The 22,910-nt window shown below is 38.1% G+C and overlaps 4 protein-coding genes and 1 pseudogene across 6 annotated transcripts; 2 read left to right on the top strand and 3 right to left on the bottom strand.

Moving 5' to 3' along the window:
* On the top strand, positions 808-6,142 carry LOC18786200 (AT-hook motif nuclear-localized protein 9). The gene is made up of 6 exons (XM_007218221.2): positions 808-1,542; positions 2,057-2,570; positions 3,547-3,614; positions 4,431-4,562; positions 5,137-5,298; positions 5,702-6,142. The coding sequence occupies exons 2-6, from the start codon at positions 2,162-2,164 to the stop codon at positions 5,930-5,932; spliced, it is 1,002 nt and encodes a 333-aa protein (XP_007218283.1). The 5' UTR covers positions 808-1,542; positions 2,057-2,161; the 3' UTR covers positions 5,933-6,142.
* On the bottom strand, positions 6,420-8,823 carry LOC18787487. Its single transcript, XM_007219613.2, has 2 exons — positions 8,257-8,823; positions 6,420-7,019 (listed from the first exon to the last, which is right to left on the bottom strand). Exons 1-2 carry the CDS (start codon positions 8,821-8,823, stop codon positions 6,534-6,536), a joined length of 1,053 nt encoding a protein of 350 aa, XP_007219675.2. The 3' UTR covers positions 6,420-6,533.
* On the top strand, positions 9,400-9,963 carry LOC18785865 (putative ripening-related protein 1). The gene has a single exon (XM_007220886.1). The coding sequence runs from the start codon at positions 9,400-9,402 to the stop codon at positions 9,961-9,963; it is 564 nt and encodes a 187-aa protein (XP_007220948.1).
* LOC18785647 lies at positions 10,971-12,832 on the bottom strand (annotated as a pseudogene).
* On the bottom strand, positions 14,652-20,181 carry LOC18785728 (ABC transporter B family member 11). 3 transcript variants are annotated; one of them, XM_020556969.1, is made up of 13 exons: positions 19,761-20,180; positions 19,536-19,590; positions 19,273-19,448; positions 18,970-19,191; positions 18,641-18,879; positions 17,934-18,459; positions 17,449-17,722; positions 16,586-17,311; positions 16,425-16,480; positions 16,022-16,288; positions 15,603-15,866; positions 15,198-15,491; positions 14,652-15,027 (listed from the first exon to the last, which is right to left on the bottom strand). In XM_020556969.1, exons 1-13 carry the CDS (start codon positions 20,079-20,081, stop codon positions 14,674-14,676), a joined length of 3,774 nt encoding a protein of 1,257 aa, XP_020412558.1. In that variant the 5' UTR covers positions 20,082-20,180; the 3' UTR covers positions 14,652-14,673. The 3 variants fall into 3 exon arrangements, with proteins under 3 accessions (XP_020412558.1, XP_007219098.1, XP_020412559.1); XM_007219036.2 differs by having other exon boundaries at positions 16,425-17,311; positions 19,761-20,181; XM_020556970.1 differs by lacking the exons at positions 19,536-19,590; positions 19,761-20,180 and having other exon boundaries at positions 16,425-17,311; positions 18,641-18,863; positions 19,273-19,363.

Below are 22,910 nucleotides of genomic sequence, written 5' to 3'. Positions count from 1 at the left end.
TAATTCCCCAACATATACAACTATGTTATATTCCAATCACAACAGGGTTGTGTTGGGTGCTGTTCAATTTGGATTCTAGTTATACCTAGCAATTGAATTGTTATTTTGAAGACCGATGATGAATCATTTAAAATTTTGACTGACTGTGAATAGTTTATTAAGAGATCAGCTTAATTAGATCAATTTTAGCGAGATTCGACGAGATGTGGCAATGAGATCTAAATTAAGAGAGAAGAAATCATCATTTGCAAATTATTAGCAAACTTTATGAATGTTAACTATCGTAATTCATTAAATAAATTTTATGAGTGTTAACTGGCGTAAACACAAGTTTAACTTAAATATCGAATTATTAGTTATATTTTCATGTGTTAACAATATTTAAAAATGATCAAATTAAGGTGGAGTTAAGTTTGAACGGAAGTTTACATAATTCCAATCTATCTACCCGTATTAAAAAGTCGGGTTGAACTTGGGCATATTTGGGTTGACCCGACTCGAGTCGCACACCTAATTAACGGGTGGTGTACAACTTCATATAGATATCTCCATTCCATAGGATACAATACAACATAGGGTAAGGCACATGTATCGCACGCCCTTATCTGCGCGTAGGATAGAGTTCCTTAACATACCCAACCTCAAAGGGTAATACATATCCAAAATTAATTTTAAAATTTTAATAAGAAAAAAGGAAAATCTATAAATGTAGGAAAAAATAAATAAAATATTGGTATTATCCAAAGAAGAAGTGCTTTTTCTGTCAAGTTTTTGTTTGCTTCTCAAACTCTATCCCATGAATAGTCCAATAAGGGAAAGGAAAGCAAAGCAAAGCAAGGATCATCACCCACTTCCACTTGTGTCACAAACACGAGAGAGAGAGAGAGAGAGAGAGAGAGAGAGAGAGATAAGCAGCTTTTTCTCAGAGAGTAAACTTCATCCTAGAGAAACGCATTCAGATAAGGACTTGTGCTAAACCCAGTAGTAAATACCGCTCTCTTTCACACACCAAATGACCTCCTCCTTTGTGCATTTCCCAAAAAACTGTTCGACCTTTAATGCCCTTTCAAAAATCTCTCTCTTTTCCTCCCTGTCTCTCTCTCCCTCCTACACATTCAAAGTTCCTTCCCTTTTCTTAGTCATAGACCTAGAGAAGCACAGAGAGTGCAAAACAGTCTGACCTTTAACCTGTTTGAAAAATGCCACTTTGACTCGGTCTTTTTTGACTGTTTACTTCTTGGGTTATCTTTTGCTTCCTCACACTTTGTGGTGCTAAACAAGAACTGGGTTTGAGTTTGTTGTGGCGTATATATTGGCATTGAATTAAATTTGTGGTTTTTTTTTTAACTGTAAATTTTTGGAGAGGGGTGGTGTTGAAGGTTGAACTTGAAGAGTTGAGCTTTGTGTGTATATGGTTATGGGGTTGCCTTTGAAGATGCTTGGTGTCAAAGGCTTTATAATGGGTTGGTGACAGTGGACCTGTTTCAGTCTCTCTGTTCTTTGCCTTCAGCATGAAGCCTTTTTGTTGTTTCCCTTGGTTTGGTAAGCTGTAAAAGTAGCCTCCCTCTTTGTCTTTTCTCTAACTTATTAATATTATTAGCCTTTGAACTTTGAACTTCTTTTTCTCTTGCTTTCTTGGTTGCTAAAAGTTTTGCCTTTTGCTCTAATTCTGTTCCCTTTAATATTTTGCATAATTTTGTTTTGCTTTTCATAGTTCTTTCTTAAGCATCCGAAGGTCTATGAAGTTCCTTCTGTTTCTCTTAGTTTTTAATTTCATATGTAGTTTTGAAAAGCTTCATCTGTGAAATTTGGTATCAAGATATGGATTTTGTTATGCTCCATTCTTGAACAGATGTAAAATGTTGCAGTTCTTTAAACAATGTATTTGCCTGGAAGCAGAACTTTTCAATCTAAAAATGCTTATTACTATTTCATAAGACTTTTTATTGTAGATATTCGAGTTTAAAAACAGAGTCTACATTCAATTTCCTGAAGGATTCTTGTCTAGTATTTGCAAATTGTGTCACATTCTTCTGAATTTTGTGCTTCTCTGTAGAGCTTGTCTTTGTACCGAGTAGTGAATGTTAGAGCAGGAGGAGACATTACATTGAGTTGCAAGGTTGGGGTCAGAGTTTCTTTTGAAAGATAGCTGAATAAATGCATGGATCGGAGGGACCCTATGGCATTATCAGGGTCAGCCTCTTACTTTACATCAAGAGGACTAACACAGTCTGGTTTACATGGATCACAAGGCATTCATCCCTTATCTAATCCAAACACAGCATTTCAATCCAATCTTGGGGGCGGTAACATTGGTTCAGCATTACCGATAGAGCCTTCTTCAGGTATTACACCTCATGGTGTCAATGTGGGTGTACCATCTATGCTGCCACCAGGTGAACCTGTGAAAAGGAAAAGAGGAAGACCTCGGAAATATGGACCTGATGGGACTGTTTCATTGGCATTGTCTCCTTCATCATCTGCTAATCCCGGGATGGTAACATCAACACCAAAGCGAGGTAGAGGGCGGCCACCAGGGTCTGGGAAGAAGCAGCAGTTAGCATCTCTTGGTAAGTTTCAATAGCAATTTCAGTTTCTGTATGGTGTTTGACATTGACATTGATTAATGGGTGACTTGTAGTTGTTTGCTAATTCTGGTGACAGCTTGTTGAAGGGATTTTTAATTTTATGGTGTGGGTTTTAAGTTAAGAGAAACCTCAGAGACTTTTGTTAGAGTATAATGCATCTTTTTACATTGTCATATGATCTGCTTTAGTTGTGCACTCTCTGGGATTAGTTGCTAGTTCAAATCTGCCTATAACTGGAATGTTCATTAGCAGAAGTAAATACACTGACATTCCGACTCGTTTGATGTACACTATCTCAACAAAATTGCAAAAAATAGTAGACAGGATACTCTAGGGGTGAAACAGAATTTAGGGTAAACTATGAGGCATATGGAACCCTGCAAGGGCACTAAAATGTGGAATTATGTAGTTGCTACATTTTCAATAAAAGGAATTTACTGGGTTGGACAGAAATTTTTGAAAAACTTTGGATCATATACAGGTAGACACAGCAATGGTTAGAAAGGTCATGAAATACAAATTTCTTAGCAATCCAGAGAGAAGTTGCAGCATTTGATGCTGCAAAAAAAAATTGCAAATTTATGTCCTTGGTAGCTTAATCCTTACTGTGAACCCATCGAAGATGCTAAATAATAAGCAGGAAGCCAATGAATCAAGTGGTTATCTAATTACATATTCAATATAACTTTGAACCATGCTTCCTACATTAGCACCTCTTTTTACAATCTTTTTATGCTTTTGATTTCAGCTTGACAAATTTCGATGTGGATTGTCTATACCAAACATAACAGCTACATTTTACTAATTTAGTTGTCTGTGAGAGCAGCATTCTTCCATGTGGGGTAGATTGGTTTAAAGGGGATTCATATGACATGTGTAGTTTAAATATATGCTTCTTGCTGCATTGGCACCTGTTGGTATGGGAATGATGTTGCAAAATGGTTGATTGTTTTGCTAGGTGAATTGCTGTCTGGTTCGGCTGGGATGGGTTTTACTCCTCATATTATCACCATTGCAATGGGAGAAGTATGTCATATTATCTCATAAATATATATTCCTATATGCAAGCACTTACAATTCTTTTGCCATGAATAGTTCTCTGTTGATAAACTAAGGTGGCCAAGATATGGTGTCATTGGGCAGGCAGCTGGATGCCATTTATATGCTAGTTTTTATTTATTTCTTTCACTTTGTGTTGTAACCTTTCATACGTGGAATAGATTCTGATTAGGTCTGCAATCGAATTGAGTAGCTCAGACGCCTGAGCTTGATGAGGCCTGATTCATGAGTCATATGCCGGCTCATTTGTTATATAGATGTCTATATATTTGTTTATGTTGACATAGTACTTTTTATATTATTATTTATATGTAATTATGTAGAGGTGGAGATATTATACATAATAATTAGATTAAAGAATACATTTTACCCAAATGAGCCAAGCTTTCGAGTCAGTTTGAGTTTGGTAGTTTTGAGGTGGCCATGATTTTGATGTGGGTTGGCTTGTATATAGTATAAGACAAGCAAAGTTTCAAAGGAGCACCACGAACTGCCAAAGTATGATGATCATTACTTAAATGAAATCAATGCAAAATCTGATGGGAAAAGGAATAAACATTGAGGTTCTTCATATTAACTGGTGTGATAATTTTTCTGTTATTACTGCTATATTGGCAATCAAATTTTTGCATTCAATCCTATCATTTTGTATACATATTTCTTTGTGAAGTTTGATTTTTTTTTTTTATTACTAAAAACATTAGGTGGTACAGTATCTTTTTAAATATTTGATGTATTTAAGCAGTTTCTTTTGTCTTAAATCTGCTTATCTTTTTTTTGTAGGACATTGCAACAAAAATAATGTCGTTTTCACAGCAGGGGCCAAGAGCTCTGTGTATCTTGTCAGCCAATGGTGCTGTCTCTACCGTGACACTTCGTCAGCCCTCAACTTCTGGTGGTACAGTCACATATGAGGTGTGAACACTTTATCATATTCCACTTCTAGCTCAGTTATGAGCTGTGTGTAGTAGATGAGTAATAAATTTTTTAATCCCTTGTGAAGGTTCAAGAGTCATTATAGGCTAAATGTTCTTGTATATTGTAATGTTTATGGTTATGAGGTGATGCCGGGAAACTGGGCTCATCAACTCCAGAGCCTTGTCATGAAAGGTTGGTTGAAGCTTGTCTTATATGCAAGGCAAATATAAAAGGCATTCTCATTTTTGTTAGTCATCATAAATTTCTGCTAAAAAACTATATGTTGCCAGGAAAATAATTCAAAATTAGCATCTGTGTTATGTTTGTGGTAATTTTGTCCTGAAATCGTTCATGCACAAACATGTGTGTGCATGCATACACACACTGACACACTTTTATGTATGTTCCTTTTCATTTATCCTTCTGTTTTCTTTCAGTTAAAAACTTTGACAGTTCAATTTTTTATATGTATTGTTCTAGTAATATAAATTCCTTTTATCTTCTTTGAATCTTATTTTTCGATTTTCTGATAATAAACAGTTTCTTGTCTTTTGGATTGTAACTTCTTTAGGGACGGTTCGAGATAATATGTCTGTCAGGTTCTTACTTGCTCACTGAAAGTGGTGGCTCCCGGAACCGAACTGGCGGTCTGAGTGTCTCCCTTGCTAGTCCTGATGGTCGTGTCATTGGTGGAGGCGTAGGGGGGATGCTTATTGCAGCAAGCCCTGTTCAGGTAATAACTTCTTCATTGCTTTGGCCTTCGATCATTGTGTTCACTCAATAAATTGTTTTCGTTCCTATGAATTGCCAGTTGATCTTTTCAACATGGAAATTAAGGGACTGGTGCTGTTTTCTTTACAAATATTGTAACCGTTACCATAAATGGTAGTCACATAGAGTAGCGAGGTGATGAGTTCAACAGAACAGAAACATGCCAGGATAGTTTTTGGCTATTTAGTTGTGGTAAATTAAATTCAACCATCATTTCATTTCATGTCACAAATTGAACCAAAAGAGCACCATTGCAGTCATCTAAATGCTACAGTAGCTTAGCAAATGCCATAAAGGAGTTATCGTTGTTTTTCTTCCCTCTCTTTGTTAATTTTGAGGCTGAAGCACACGATGGTTGATGCCAGGTGATAGTAGGTAGCTTCATATGGGGTAGCTCAAAGACAAAGAGCAAGAAAAGGGAAGCTGTAGAAGGTGCCACAGACTTGGACCATCAGACAGTCGACAATTCAGTTGCGCTAAATAGCATTTCACAAGATCAAAGTCTTTCTCAAAGCGCTTCATTGGCAGCGTGGCAGGCATCACGGCCGTTGGACATTCGTAACACTCATGTTGACATTGATTTAATGCGAGGGTGACTTGTTTTATTTACATGGGCGTTGTATGTACATTTCAGTTTCATTCATGGCTGGTCGAACCTATTATTCATTGAAGCATCGATGATGGAAAACAGAAGCCAGCTTATTCTGGCCTTTGATAATTCTAACTTCATTTATCCATTGTAGACATTGGGGATGTACTCATATTTCTCTAGTTTATTCAAAATTTAGTTTGAAATTTAGCATTCTTGTACCATTCTTGGTTTCAATTCACTTTCATCTTTAGATATACTAAATTTGGTTTGAAATTTTCTCTTGTTGGACCATGTGACTTGTTATGTTATAGACTTCCCCTAGTTTCTTTTTCATTGCCCCAATTCACCTTTCGACCTTTCCATGTGTTTTCTACAATTTCGGCCACCGACAGAAGAAAGATCAAGCCACTTTTCCCGACACTTATCATGCTTTGTCGTTCTAGGAAAACAGAAAGAAACAGGGTTGAAAACAGAGGCATGCACACCATGCGTAGACAAAAAGTCCGTGTCACATTAACAGAAGATTCAATATAGCTAATACATTAACGAACTGCTAAGAACATATTCCACCATAAAAAAACATCAAGCAACAGACACTAATGTAACTAAGCATCAGACCATGTGATATCTAAGCCACCCCATTGGCCCCGAGGCACACCCAATGCTTCCCAAACAGCCTTTGAGGCATCAACAATGTTGTTAGGACATGGAGGTTGATAATCATGATCCACATCACATCCCTCCATAGAGTCACACTCATCCACCACCATGGCCACCACACTGCGCCCGTTACCATTAATTCTGATGTGGTTATGGCACCTTCCTCCATTGTTGTACCATCCAGTGGACAAAGCCACAACTCGGTTGCTGTCATTGTGGTATTTGTTGTCACATTCCGATGGACCACCTCCATCGCCCCCTGCCTCGAAGCTGTTGAGAGTGAGGTAGGCCTTGGTATGCCGGGACAATGGGGGCGAGCATCGGTAGGTTGGGTACATTTTGCCTTCTACACAGCAGTCAGAGTCGTTCTCCTGGTTGCACTGTCCAGGAGGAGGCTGCCTTCCTCTAATTCTGCCGCTTGGACGGCATTGCTGGGCTTCTGTGACCAAGCAAATTGTTGAAAGGAGAATGACTAGTAGGACAGTGGAGCCTCTGGGAAACATTTTTCTCTCCATCCCTACCTGTGTTTCTCTCCAGCTCTTCATTTAAGGGCCATGACCTATTGGCTTGATTAATTTTTAAAATGAATCCTCCTGCCTAAACAAAGCTAGGGGTCAAAATCTTTGTTAGGTATATATCATATACAGTGAGTACAAGTGGGTTTTTTTCTATATATATATTTGAAAAGTTTTTATAAAAATTATATTTGGGCTATAAATAATAAAAAGTCATAGAGAAGGTGGCTAGTGCGTGGTTGGTTTATGTGCACTTCCCTCTATAGTTGGTATAGTGGATATGTGGTCACAAATCCTAGTTTATAAATCTTGAATTAGTGGTCCATATTATTGTGCACCACCTTTGCTTGTGTTAGTTGTTTTTAAGTAACTCTCAAAACTATGTGCCCAAAAAAATAAACAAAACTAACTCTCGAAACCATGAAAATTGGAGGGTTTTTGGCCTAAAATATCATTATCCACCGTTAAGATTTCACGGTTAAAATCGTTTATGGCAAACTTGAACTTGATCGTGTTTGCTCACTTTTGAGTTTTGAATTAATTAACTATTCTTTTTGCTTATTCAGAATGAGGAAACTTTTGCCTTATAGGGGAAGGAATGGTTTCTTTTATTGGTCATATGGCATTGGCATCCACATCAACATTCCAAAAAAAGAGTAGTTTCAAACTCACGACCACTTTCAAAGAAGGTTTTCATGCCATGTTAGATAATCACTAACCTTAAAAGTTTAAGCTTTCAAAAAAAGAATCAACAATGTATATCAAACTTAGACAATCTCTTGTAAAGAGAAAAAAAACACACCCATCTTTTCGTCTTTATTTGTTTGTTTGTTTTTTTTTTAAAGTTTTTTTTTTTTGGTTACAAACTGGTGAAGCATTCAAGGCCTTGTGCGACAAGCAATCTATATGAATACTAGTGTAATAGATTAAGCAAGATAGAGGTTTTGAAGGGTTGACCTCCATCTTGTTGTCACATGTACTACATTCGTAAGTTAGAAATCCAGATGGTGGAGACTAGTTTGGTAACAAAACTAAAACAGAAAGAAAGTCCATATTGAAACAAAATAATTTCATAGAAAAACAACATTCCACAGACTTTGACAACAAAAAGCAAATACAACTATAGAGATACGGTACTAAAATGCAACTAAGCATCGGACCAAGTGATATCTAAGCCACCCCAGTTGTCCTCAGGCACACCCAAGGCTTTCCAGACAGCCTTTGAAGCATCAACAATGTTGTTAGGACAAGGAGGTTGGTAGTCATGGTCAGCATCACATCCCTCAGTAGAGTCACACTCATCCACCACCATGGCCACCACACTGCGCCCATTAGCGCTAATTGTGATGTTGTTATGGCACCTTCCTCCATTGTTGTACCATCCAGTGGACAATGCCACAACTGGTGTGTTGTCGTTGTGGTATTTGTTGTCACATTCTGATGGACCGCCACCATCACCACCTGCCTCGAAACTGTTAAGAGTGAGGTAGGCCTTGGTGCTCTCGGACAATGGCGGTGAACAAGTGTAGGTCGGGTACATTTTGCCGGCGACACAGCAGTCAGAGTCATTCTCCTGGTTGCATTGTCCAGCAGGGGCCTTCCTTCCTCTGATTCTGCCGCTTGGACGACATTGCTGAGCTTCAGTCACCAAGCAAATTGTTGCGAGGAGAATTACCAGTAGGCCAATGGAGCCTTTTGAGAAAATTGCTAAGCTCTTCATTTTCCCTCTGTTTCTCTCTGTCTCTACTTGTGTGCTCTTGTGTAGGATGTGTTTGATGAATAAAGGCATTTGAGGGTGGTATATATAGCAAGTCCCAGTGCCAAAAGAACAATCAAAATTCAACAAATCTTCTCCATCAACGTAACGGACATGTCCTAATTGATTAAAGATGATTTGGATTAAACTCCCCAATGGAACATACAGAAAGTGACTGTGTGAATTCCCCAAAGGCAAACACAAAGAGACAATTATATGTTCCATGTACATTATGCTACTCTATCTAAGAGAAGTCTTTGAACCCGTCTGCTGCTAGCACTAAAATGTCCATTTTTGCCATAAATTATCTTTATAATAATCGATCTAACAGCGCCAAATCAGACCGTGACAGCGACGCAGCGATGCCTTCATGACTGTTAATATGGTACCATTGTTTGAACATTGTAATGCAAGCTATCGTTGCCTCCAAGCACTTAAGCTTATATTGTTTTAGGAATCCTTCCCTATATAAATATCCCATTATCACTCCTAATTGTGCATCAAAATTTGAAAAAGGATCAAGCTATTCAAGAAGAGAGCATGAAGAATACAATCTTATTAGTGTCTCTTCCTATACTGTTTGTTCTTGCTTTAAATTGTTTAGAGGTTGAAGCTCAAGTTTGCAGGCCTAGTGGCAAAATCATAGGGAAGAAACCTCCTCATGGAAAATGCAACACGGAGGACGACTCCGATTGTTGCTTTAAAGGCAAGATCTACACAACTTACAAGTGCTCACCCCAAGTGTCTAGCCACACCAAGGCAGTTCTAACCCTCAACAGCTTCGAGAAGGGAGGGGATGGCGGCGGTCCATCAGAATGTGACAAGAAGTATCACTCTGATGACAGACCAATTGTTGCACTATCAACCGGCTGGTTCAACAGAAAATCCAGGTGCCTCAACAACATTACTATAAGTGCCAATGGGAGCAGTGTGGTGGCAATGGTTGTCGATGAATGCGATTCGACGATGGGATGCGATGAAGTCCATGATTACCAGCCTCCATGTGCTGACAATATTGTTGATGCCTCAAGAGCAGTTTGGGAAGCATTGGGAGTTCCGAAAAATGACTGGGGATATATGGATATTACTTGGGCTGATGCTTGAAAATTATATATATATAATGTAAACAAGTAGTCTTTATTTTGTATTACTCTTATGTTGATATCAAAAGGGGTGAATTTTAATACAAGGAAAAAATATTTATAGTATTCATTCACTGACAAGCTACTTGAATTAATTAAAGGTAAAGAACACTGTCGATTCACTAAAACACTATTAAAAGTCATAAACCATCCATCATTTCCAATGTTTGAAAAATTGCTAGGCAGTAGGCGGCGAGAGACATGTAGGGGTCTGGCGTCCATAGGAGTAATCGTGGCCTAAACAGCCGCCTAGGCATTTTTTTAATATAATTATTTTGTATTACAATTATAAATTTATACCAAAATCATGCAAAATAAAAGGATATATAAAAGAAATCTTTAACATTTTCGAACCTTGAAATTATCTGACTTTTACTTTTGTATCTTTCTGCAACCTTGATATAAAAAAAACTACAAAAAAAGGGTTTACTTTTTTCAATATGGGCCCATTTCGTTATGTTTAAAAGAAGGCCCATTTTAATACAATGTTTAAGTCCATTTTACTAAGCCCAACCCGTCAGTTACGTGAAAAATTAGGTCTAATATCTTCTTCTTCCCAGCACCGGCTCAGCGCCTCTTACGCGTCGCCGCCTCCTGCGCTCTTCAACCGCTCTAAGTCGGCCCCTCAAAGGCAAAACGCCCCCCCAAGCGCAGCCTAACTCCCTGGCACCCACCCTTGATGATTAGGGTGAAATCGCGGTGGTGTCCTCCCGCCTAGCGCCTAGGCGGCCGCCTAGGCCGATTTTTCGAACAGTTTTCATCAGCGCTTCATTATACTCTGAAACCTTGCATATAAACAACTTCCGTATACAGGGTGTTCAGTGAGACAATCTGTTATTAAAATGCACCCAGGTCAAGCTACTTGGATACAGGAAATGCCAAAAGAAAATGACAAGTTGTTTTGCATTTTCATTAAAAATCTATAACATTTTATTAAACAAAATATGATAATACAAGTTCTATCTAGTATGTTCTATATAATAGAACACATGAAACATACATAGACAGAAAGCAACAAGCTAGCTTAGACAGATCACACTGATATAACTACGCGTCGGACCATGTGATATCTAAGCCACCCCAGTTGTCCTCAGGCACACCCAAGGCTTTCCAGACAGCCTTTGAAGCATCAACAATATTGTTAGGACAAGGAGGTTGGTAGTCATGGTCTGCATCACATCCCTCAGTAGAGTCACACTCATCCACCACCATGGCCACCACGCTGCGCCCGTTAGTGCTAATTGTGATGTTGTTATGGCACCTTCCTCCATTGTTGTACCATCCAGTGGACAACGCAACAACTGGTGTGTTGTCATTGTAGTATTTGTTGTCACATTCTGATGGACCGCCGCCATCACCACCTGCCTCGGAACTGTTAAGAGTGAGGTAGGCCTCCCGTACAATGGCGGTGAACATGTGTAGGTTGGGTACATTTTGCCGGCGACACAGCAATCAGAGTCATTCTCCTGGTTGCATTGTCCAGCAGGGGCCTTCCTTCCTTTAATTCTGCCGCTTGGATGACATTGTTGAGCTCCAGTCACCAAACAAATTGTTGAAAAGAGAATGACTGGGAGGACAAATTTATATATATAACCTATAAATTGAAGGGAAAAAAAACTAGTTGTACTATATTTTTTTATTTATTTTGAATGATGTATGAAATACCATTATGATGGCAGTATTGTAATTTTAGGTTTTTTTAAAAAGGCTTATATGGTATATTTGGTCCCTCCTTTGTTTGAAAAAAAAAAAATTAAGTGAAATAAGTTTTTTCCTAAGATTTGAGTATTGTAGGTGTTTTTTTAATTAGTATTTATATTTAGGGCCCTGTTTATGGGCTTACTTACATATGGAAAGCCCTTGTTTTTAGATTGAATTAGAAACCAGGCACATTATTTTGTTTGTTTTTTGGGCACAAAATTGACTACATAAACCAACTTAATCTAATTGAATATAGAGTTGATCAGTAAGCAAAAATATTAAAAAAAAAAAACCCACTTATTCCAATATTCTTTTTTTTTTTTTTTTTTTGGGTGCGTGTGAGAAGGGTTCGTTGCAATAAAATGAAAAAATATCAAAACAAAACCAAAACTTAAGAAGCCTCACACTGCAGGCAGTGAGAAATCACAGTGAGGAATCAAACGAAGAAGAAAAGAGAAAGAAACCTAGTGGCCAGCCAGCTAATGCATGTGCTAAAGGTGAGAAATTTAAAGACGAGAAATAGAATAAGGAATAAGACAAGCATGGTAGCAAAACAAAAACTATGGCATGGAATATGAAATGAGGTGTTTGTCTATTATTGAAAAGAAAGTTTAATTGAAATCAATGAAGTGTATTTTAATAAAGAAAGTTTAATTGAAATTTTTTTTAAAAGTCTTAATAAATCATAAAAGAAAAGAAAATGTTAAATAATTTTAATTGATATGTGGTTGTCCACGTCATCTGCAATATAAGGTAGTTTGGGAATGTGGTATACAAATGTGGTAAGAGTAGCATTATTCTAATTTATATTAAAACTTAATATATTAATGTCATATCTTTCATCATATTGAATTTTGTATCATATGTAATGAAAGATTATGAAGTTTTTTTGTCATGATTATTTTTTCATACAAACCGATCATCCAATCCAATCCAATCCAATGTACATTGGATCCTAACTTCCAACCATATTAGATTGGATTGTAAAATTTGTAATCCAATAAAAGATTGGATTGAATTGCATTGGTAAAAAAAAAACCATTGGTTTCGAACCGATGCTTACCCCTACAATGCAATTTGGATAGTTGGGTCTTAGGGCTCATATGGTATGTCGGACTGTACTGACTCATTTATGTCGGATAGTATTAATATGTTCCAGAGAGTACTGATTGTTTATCCATAATATAATAAGGCGTTTGGTGTTATTCCGGATAAATAGTATCACTAAGTTATACTATGTTTGGTGCTGTTTCGGAAAACATCAGATCAGACTATTTTTTTTATATTAAATTCTTTAATAATTTAATAAAAATTTAAATTCATAGGGAAATTGAGTAATTTAGTGGGAAGGGCTTTTAATTTACCTGCGGCTTCTTGCCATTAATCCCATATATCCATCCAACACCATGAATTTGCCTAAATACGTTTTAGTTAATTTAGTTAACTAAAATTTAATTTCCAGCATTGACCAAATTAAATCGAACAATCCACTCATCCTCCAAACTAAAGTTTGAATCTTGGAAAACTGAATTATGAACCAAACTCATCCACTCCCCAGCAACCAAACCCAAGCTTTTTGGTTGCTCTTTGAAACATCGAGTTTCAATTCAATGCAAAACATAGACAAATAAATAATTCCACGATGCAATTACATTTCTGACCTAATTTCCACAAAAATAAAAACTCATAACCTAGTTTCCACAAAATTTAATAAAAGATGAAATATATAAAGAAAGAGAAGATGAAGACAGAATAAGAGAGAAGAAACATATTGGAGAGAGTATGAGAGAGAGATGGATACTTGGAGAAGATAGCAAATAAGAACCCTAGGGGAGAAGAAGATAAAAATAGAATTTTTCACATGAATGTGTTCTTTTTCCCTAACCGTATAATTAAGCGTGTATTATCTAAACAGGGGTATGTGGGTTGTATTAATTAGTCAGGTAAAGAGAGTATTAAAAGTCCAACCCGTTTAAAATAGTCAGAGAATTGAAAAACACGACTTAACACAAAAACAATTGACATTGAATATTTACTCCTATCCATAGTCTTATACAGTATACCAAACGAGCAAAAGACAAAGAAGGAATGTTTGAACTTCTTGGAAGGTTAGGATTAGAATTTGGATAGTTGGGTCAAAATTTGGACAATTAATTAAGTTGTATTTTGTCAAAGGGATATATGATTAGAGTACATGGAAATGAAAACAAAAACTACTATGGCATGGAATGGAAGTGTTTGTACATTATATGTAGATATTATATTAGAATGGAAACATCAAACTTAAAATTATTAAACTAATAATCCAAGATTTCCATTTCCAAAGTAGAATAATTAATATTAACATGAGAGTGAAGTGAGTATATACCTTCTACGGTGCACATGCACCGATGCACCAAGATTTATAAATAAATAAAAATGAAACCTGTTGTTCAAGTTGTCCGGTTTCCTGTTTTTCTTTTTTGTTAGAGTTCCCAACTTTTCTTAATATTTAATCTTTGGCCTGTTTTTTTTTTGCGGAAAGAAACTTTGTCTTATTCTTTTTCTTTATTTTTTGGGTCGAAATATTTAATTTTTAGATAAACTAATCTTAACAAAACTAACCCAATCAAATTTTAAAAATTTATATAAATCCAATTGAACAAATTGATAATTTTTTTTTTTTGAAAATTCACTATTATACATAATATAGGAATCCAAATTATTAAAAAAAATTCTATAAGAAATGGACTTTTTAAACATACTCAAAGCCTATTTACAACATAACAAAAAGATTTTTAACTTCTTTTAAATTATAAAACTGCTATTGATTTCTTAAAACAAACCTAACCCTAAAACTTCATTAAAAAAACCTAAAACATTTAATAGGACATTGAAGTAATTTAATAATCAAAATTAAAAGAAAGGAAAGCTGCGTCAACTTAACATACATACTTTCTCTTTCTCTGTATAAAAAGAATATAAAAGCTATCTAAGATGAGGCACTTGCATGCAACGCTACCAAAGAAGCATAAATGCCATCCTTGATACCGATCAAAGTTTCATGCTTTCCTTTCTCTGCAATGACTCCATTTTTCACCACCGCAATTACATCCGCACACTTTATTGTGGATAACCGATGGGCAACCACGATTGTGGTTCGATCCACCATGATTCGGTCCAATGCATCTTGAACCACTTGTTCCGATTCAGCATCAAGAGCACTTGTGGCTTCATCTAGTAGTAGTATCTTTGGTGCCTTAATTACAGCTCGTGCAATTGCCACCCTTTGCTTCTGTCCACCAGACAATTTGATCCCCCGCTCTCCTACTATTGTATCATAACCCTGCATTGTTTTTCCAAACTTCACATGGTCAATCTTCAACGTTCTGAATAAAATTTTGTGAATTTTCATCAACTAGTCCTTCTCATTTATGCAGCACCATGGCAATAGATTATATTATAGTATTTGTGGCCAAAAGAAATTGACAAGCTTGTTAATTTTGTAGTGCCTACCTGTTGTAAACTACTGATGAACTTGTGAGCATTTGCCAATTCTGCAGCAGCTATAATTTCAGCCTCTGTTGCATTCCCTTCCTTTCCATATGCAATGTTGGCTCTGATAGTGTCATTAAACAATACAGGCTCCTGGCTCACCATTCCCATTTGCTGTCTCAACCACTTGAGCTGTAGCTTTTGTATTTCAAATCCATCTAATGTAATGTGACCTGAATCAGGGTCATAAAATCTCTGCAACAGTGAAACGACTGTCGATTTCCCACTTCCACTTTCTCCAACCAAAGCAACTGTCTGAATAACATAATTCAAATTTGTAAGTCCGAGAAACTTGAATTAGACTACGAGGTCCAAATCTTATGCATTGTTTGAATGAGTAAAAGAATAAAATTGCTACCAAGTTACCTTGCCATGATGAATGGTCAAGCAAAGATCCTGGAAGATTGGTACATCAGGTCTAGTTGGATACTTGAAACTGACATGGCGAAGTTCAATTTCTCCCTTCACATTTTCTATAGTTGTTCCAGATTCATCACTAGAGTCTATTTTTGATTTCCGGTCAAGAATGGCAAATATGGAAGCAGCAGAGCTCTTTACTTTACCAAGATTAGGGGCTAGGGAACCTGACTGAGACACTCCAATAGCTGTCATCGCTAGAGCAAAGAAAACCTGTAAACCAGGGAAATGTTAACAATCGACTGAATGGACTAATGAAGATTTAATTCTCAAGTAACACATATTTAGCAGAGTTCGGATCCTCTGCTAATGTTTTCTCATCTATTTACTTACTTGAAGACTTGTAGCGCAAGGGAATAAAAACTTACCCGGAAAACATCAGAGAATGTTGTCTTGCCTGCTGCAACAAGTCGGGCTCCAGCATAAAAACTGCAGGCATACACAGAAAAAAGAAAAAAGAACGAGAGCCCAAAACCTGTCCCGCTGATTAACCCTCGTCTTATCCCTGTCTTAATAGGGCCTTCACATTTCTTCTGGTACAATTCAATCACCTTCTCTTCAGCACAAAAGGAAGCAATTGTTCGAATACTCCCCACTGCATCATTGGCTACTTGACTTGCGTCCTCGTACATTTTCTGCAACAATTTAAAATTTTCAGCATTGATAAAAAGGATTGGTCTTACATATATTATGTATGTCGTATTGGATGGTGTTTTGACTGCACCAGCTACAAGTTCTATACTATAAACTTTAAAAACTTCGGAGAAATACCTTTGCATCTGCACTGAATCCTTTCAAGAACTTGACTTGAACATAACCAGTTAATCCTAATAGAGGCAGCAAAACCAGGATTATAAGAGCAAGTTGCCAATTTGCCACAAAAGCAATACACAAACCAACAATTGCAGTTGCTGAATTCTCAACCAGCAAACCTAGTGCATCTCCAACCATCCCACGCAGAGAAGCTGCATCTGTAGAAAGCCTTGCACCAATTGCACCACTTGAGTGCTCAGGATCGTCAAACCAACTTACTTCCATGTAAACCACCTTCTCATAGCACATTGATCGAACTCGTTTTATTAAATTACACCCTGCCACAGCAAAAAAGTATTGTCTTGCTGGCACTGCTATGAAAGCTACCACTCCAAGAACAATGAAGATTAATGCCCAAAACTTTGAATCCTTACGGAGTTGAGGAGGTGGCTTGTAGAAGGTCTTGATTACACTGGATAGCAATATCGAAAAAATAGGTAAGATTGCCCCATTGACTGCTGCGGCTATAGTACCTAGTAATAATACTAGGATCTCTGGCTTGTTCAGGTAAGCCAGGCGACGAAGTGAGACTTCTGGAGGCCCTCTTGATGATGCTGAAGCAGGAATATCACGTCCTACAGATGCTGTTTCAAGAGAATCGACTGCAGTGGGCACACCGTATGTGATTGAGAAGGAATGACGGTTACTATTTCCGCTTCCAGATGATCCCCTGCTTATGGATCGTAAGTTTGAAAATCTTTGACTTGAATGTCTTCGAGAATCCACGCTGCTAAGCCTTTCGTGATCATTTACAGCAGTCTGTTCTGACACGCTGCTCATTTCTTGCAACCTTATAAGCTGGCTATACGCTCCTTCAGGGTCCATAATTAGCTCAGAATGTGGACCTGCTCAGTTGAAAACGATCAGTAAGTGCAAAACCCATGCACTAAGAATAAGATGAATTGTAACATTATGTTGAACTATAGACAATACGATCTGGCCTTCAAATGGCAGAACAGGACAACATAAACAAATGCATTACCTTTTTCAACAATTGTTCCTCGATGTATAACAGCAATGGTGTCAGCATTCCTTACTGTGTTCAAGCGGTGGGCTACGACGACAGTAGTCCGGTTGATCATAATTCTGTCCAGTGCCTCCTGCACAATGCTCTCAGATTCTGCATCAAGAGCACTCGTGGCTTCATCTAAAAGTAGAATTCTTGGGTCTTTGAGAATTGCTCTAGCTATTGCAACTCTCTGCTTTTGGCCCCCAGATAGCTGAGTTCCATGCTCACCAACCATTGTGTCTAGTCCCTAAATGCATAAATCACAAAACCACAAATAAGAAAAAAGGAAATGAATAAGTTGATCGAAATAATCCGAGTTTTTAGAAAATTCATGTAACAAAATGATAAGATCACTGGATGTCTCAATAAGCTTCCATGGTCGTGGAAATTAAGAATTCACACAAAAAGTTCAGAGCACAAAATACCAGAACTTAGATGAAAGTTTAAATGAATTTAACCTGAGGCAGTTTGTCTATGAATTTAGCAGCATTGGCAAGTTCAGCAGCAGCCCTTATTTCTTCAGTGGTTGCACCATCCTTTCCATAGGCAATATTATCTTTAATGCTACAAGTAAATAAAACGGGTTCCTGGCTGACAAGGCCTATTTTCTGTCTGATCCATTTCAACTGGAACTCTTTGAGATTAATCCCATCAATAAGAACTTCGCCAGCTAGGGGGTCATAAAATCTCTCAATCAAACTGACTACAGTTGATTTACCACTTCCACTCTCTCCAACCAAAGCAGCCGTTGCACCACTATGTATTGAGAGAGAAAATCCATCGAATATTTGTTCATCTGGTCTTGCCGGATAACTAAAATAAACATCCCTCAGTTCTATGTCCCCACGGATATCATGTAATTGTTGCCCATTAGTGTCAGAAGCATCAATCTCTGGCTTTCTGTCAATTGTTTCAAACATCTTATAAGCTGCAGCTTGTCCAGCAGCAAATACACTCAAGCATGGAGATGCCTGCCCAAGAGACCTGAAAATTTATCATAGAAAGCAGAAAAGTTATATCTTGATCTTCTGAAGAATCACATATCAAATTTTGGACCCAAGGAGGGAGGGGGAGTAGTCAGTAGATCAAGTAAAAATGCAAACACTAGTACAATAGTACTAGGATCAACAAATTTGTTCATTAAATTTTACTGCAAGCAACTTACGCGGAGCCAGTCAACACAGCGGAAACTACATTAATGACTTCCCCTCCTGTATATCCTTTTTCAAGTATCATCTTTCCTCCAAACCATATAGCCAGAGCATAACTACACATCATAATCAGCATAGCCGAACCAATTCCGAACCCAGATGCCAAACCCTCTTGCACACCAGAGTTGTAAGCTTTAATTAAGGAGTTGTTGTAATTAGCTATAGCTTGCTTTTCTCCTGTAAACGATGCAACCTGAATTAGGAACACAAGTTTTAGTTCTTCACTAAGAAAATAGAAATAATAAATTTTTGTTTTAAAGATCTTAAAGACAAGTAGGCCTACTGTTCTGATTGAACCAATTGTCTGCTCTACCACAGTTGCTGCCACTGAATAAGCAGTTTGTCCACTGGAAGCCATCTTTGATATAAGGATGCTCATGACGGCACCAGAGAGGACAACAAGGGGGATACAAGATAGCATGACAAGGGTGAGAAGCCATCCCTTAACAAATGCTATGACAAAGCCTCCTACGAATGTTGCAATTAACTGGATAAAAGTTCCTACCTGCAATAAGAAAATGAAAGAATGGAGGTTACTGGAGAAAATAGCAACAGCTTAAGGCTTTTGTGTGTGGCATGTAAATACCTTCTCGCCCATGGCCTCTTGAATGAGCACAGTATCACCTGACATCCTCCCAACAATTTCACCAGTGTTAATTTCTTTATCAAAAAAGCCAACATCTTGCCTCAATATTGTTTTCAAGTATAAACTTCTTATTCGAGCAGCCTGTCTCTCTCCAGTGACCATCCAGCAAGACATCTCTGGCATAGAGAGAAAGCTACTAATCTCAGTTTCCAAAAAGCCAAATTATTTGTTTGGTGCACCAGCAGGCAGTTCAGTGTACTTACGTAGAAAGGAAGCTGCAGCAGCTCCCACCGCCAAGTAGACTAACTTTAGAGCCACCTGAGAATATTGAATTGGCCAAATTATATCTGATTAAGCCTTGTTCATTACAATTTCAACTAAGTTAGAGGAACCAGAGAACCAAAATAGATGTTAAAACAGAAGTAAGCTCAGTCATCGCAGTTCTAATAGAACTGGACAGAACAATATTACAGTCACATAATATTTACCTTGGAAACTGCATCAACCACTTCTTTATTATTCCCAGTTTGTCCAAAGGAATTAATCAAATCTCCAAAGATTATGGTCATTAGAGCGACAGAGGCCCCATTTCCAATAGCGCTGATTGTACCAACAGACATTAGCAGGTAATCTAAGGAATCGGCAAAGGAGAAAAGCTTGTAATATGATACTGTTTTGGTGCCATCCTCCTTGCTCCTGCTTGTATCTTGTGGGTTGTTTTGAGAGTCCTCCACTGCTGAGTGGCCGTTCGATGCTGCCTTGCCCTCCTCCTTGATTACATCTCCATCCGCAGGATTTTCCTCAGCCATGTTTTTCGAAGCACCTCAGAGAAGTAAGTTGCAACTATATGTTGATGATTGGCTCAAAAATTAGTCAAAAGCAAAACTGCTTTCGGTGCTTTCGGCTAGCAGAAAAATTGGAGACAAATTAATGGCTAGCATTGATGGCTTACTTTTACCTTTTGACTTGTGTGTTTTGCTTTTGCCATTGGGTGGTTGAGGAGACAAATTAATGGCAAGCATTGATGGCTTACTTTTACCTTTTGACTTGTGTGTTTTGCTTTTGCCATTGGGTGGTTGAAGAGCAAATGTTTGGCTTATAAAAGGGAACATGCATTTGGGAAAAATGAAGAGTGGAAAGCACCGAGAGTTGATGAGAAAAGAGAGAAGTTGGGAGAGAGAAAAATAATAGTTTGGGCAACTAAGCTTTTGTTGCTATTGTTGGTTATTTTTCCCTCTCTAAATTGTACTCAATTTGTATCCCCTTTATATTCTTGAGTGTGTGAGCTTGGGTAAATTTGGGGCTTGGGTTTTCTGAGTGGTTAAACACTATTGTATTCTCTCATTGATTATAGTGGAATACTCCGTCGTCTCCAAACTGGATGTAGGCAATTGCCGAACCAGTATAAATCTTGGTGTTGTTCTTGTTGATTATTTTGTTCTATTTTTCTCCTGCCTGTTGTTATTTTTCACTCGCAGTTAGTTGACGCTTCCGCACAACAAGTGGTATCAGAGCTCCAGTTTTTCGACTGGGGTTTCGTGGGAGTGAAAAATCTGTCGTTGCTACAGTGACGGGTGAATAGTGCACGTGAATAGTGTTGGGCAGATTTGATGGCTGGAGAAAAGGAAAAGGAATCGACATCGTCTTCGTCGGCACCTACATCCAATAGACATCCAATTGCCAGTACAAGATTAGAGGTTGATAAATTTAATGGCTCTAATAATTTTGGTATGTGGCAATGTGAAGTTATGGATGTGTTGTATCAACAAGAGTTGGATATGGTTCTGGAGGATAAACCAGAAGATATTGATGACAAGCAGTGGACTCGAATTAATCTCCATGCTTGTGCCACCATTCGATCGTTCCTTGATAAGGAGTTGAAATACCCGTATATGAAGGAAACTTCTACTAAGAAGTTATGGATGAAATTGGAGGAGAAGTATATGACCAAGAGCGCAGAAAATCGGCTCTTCTTGAAGAAACGACTCTTCCGATTTCAATATCGCTCAGGTATTTCTATGCATGAACACCTCAATGATTATAATAAAATACTTGCTGATTTAGCAAATCTTGATGTGATAATTCCTGACGAGGATAAGGCACTATGTTTGTTAAATTCATTGCCTGATGATTATGATCATTTGACAACTACTTTGTTGTATGGAAAATCCGAGGTGAAACTGGATGAGGTGTCTGCGGCATTGGTGAATCATGAGTGTCGAAAGAAGGAACAGAAGACTCAAAATTCACAAACCGAGGCACTCGTTGCAAGGGGTCGAACAGAGGAAAGAAAATCTGGGAAGCGGGGAAAATCTCGTTCAAAGTCACGAGGGAAGTTTCCTGCTAAAGATGAATGTGCCTTTTGTCGCCAAAAGGGTCATTGGAAGAAAGACTGCCCCAAATTGAAGAACAAGGAGAAGGAGAAAGCGGGTTCTGAAGCAAATGTTGCAAAATCTGGAGATGAAGATTTCGAGTTTGCTTTGGCTAGTTCATCTGCTGATAGTCACTCAACTTAGTGGATTTTGGATTCAGGTTGCACCTATCATATGTGTCCTATTCGGGAATGGTTTTCTAGCTTCGAGGAGCTGGATGGTGGAGTTGTTTTGATGGGCAATAATAATGCCTGCAAAACACAAGGGATAGGCAAAATCTGTTTGAAGATGCATGATGGAACAGTCAGAGAATTGAGTGATGTCCGGTATGTACCGGATATGAAGAAGAATCTCATCTCATTGGGCGCTTTGGAATCCAAGGGTCTCAAGATCACCATGGAGGGTGGAGTTCTTAAAGCTGTGTATGGGGCACTGGTGGTGATGAAAGGTACAAGACGAAATAACTTGTATTTCTTGCAGGGTAGTACAGTTATTGGTGGAGCAGCTGTCACCGAAGCTGCTGACGCAAATAGCACAGACACCACAAGGTTATGGCATATGCGTCTCGGGCATGCTGGTGAAAAAGCGTTGCAAGGATTGGTGAAGCAAGGCTTATTGAAAGGTGCAAAGGCATGCAAATTGGAATTTTGTGAACACTGTGTGCTGGGTAAGCAAACTAGAGTGAAATTTGGCACTGCTATTCACCACACTAAGGGCATTCTAGATTATGTTCACACTGATGTTTGGGGACCTTCCAAGAATGCATCTTGGGGAGGTAGCCATTATTTTGTCTCCTTTGTTGATGACTTCTCTAGAAGAATATGGGTGTACACCATGAAGCGTAAAGATGAAGTCTTGAGGATATTCCTGAAGTGGAAAAAGATGATTGAAACGCAAAGCGGTCGAAAGATCAAGACTCTCAGATCAGACAATGGTGGTGAATATAAGTCTGATCCCTTCTTGAAAGTTTGTCAAGATGAGGGTATTGTGAGGCACTTCACGGTTAGGGAGACACCGCAACAGAATGGGGTGGCAGAACGCATGAACCGTACTTTGCTTGAGAAAGTTCGGTGTATGTTGTCTAATGCTGGTTTAGGCAAGGCGTTTTGGGCTGAGGCGATTACTTATGCAAGCCATCTCATTAATCGGTTGCCTGCTGCTGCGAATGAGGGCAAAACGCCCATGGAGGTATGGTCTGGTAAACCTTGTACTGATTACAAGTATTTACACATATTTGGTTGTCCTGCTTACTATCATGTCAGGGAG

This window comes from Prunus persica, chromosome G2 (genome assembly GCF_000346465.2).
Source record: "Prunus persica cultivar Lovell chromosome G2, Prunus_persica_NCBIv2, whole genome shotgun sequence".
In the NCBI taxonomy this organism is placed as follows: Eukaryota; Viridiplantae; Streptophyta; class Magnoliopsida; order Rosales; family Rosaceae; genus Prunus; species Prunus persica.
Note: the sequence above shows the minus strand (reverse complement) of the source record. Positions and strands in the feature narration are given on the sequence as shown.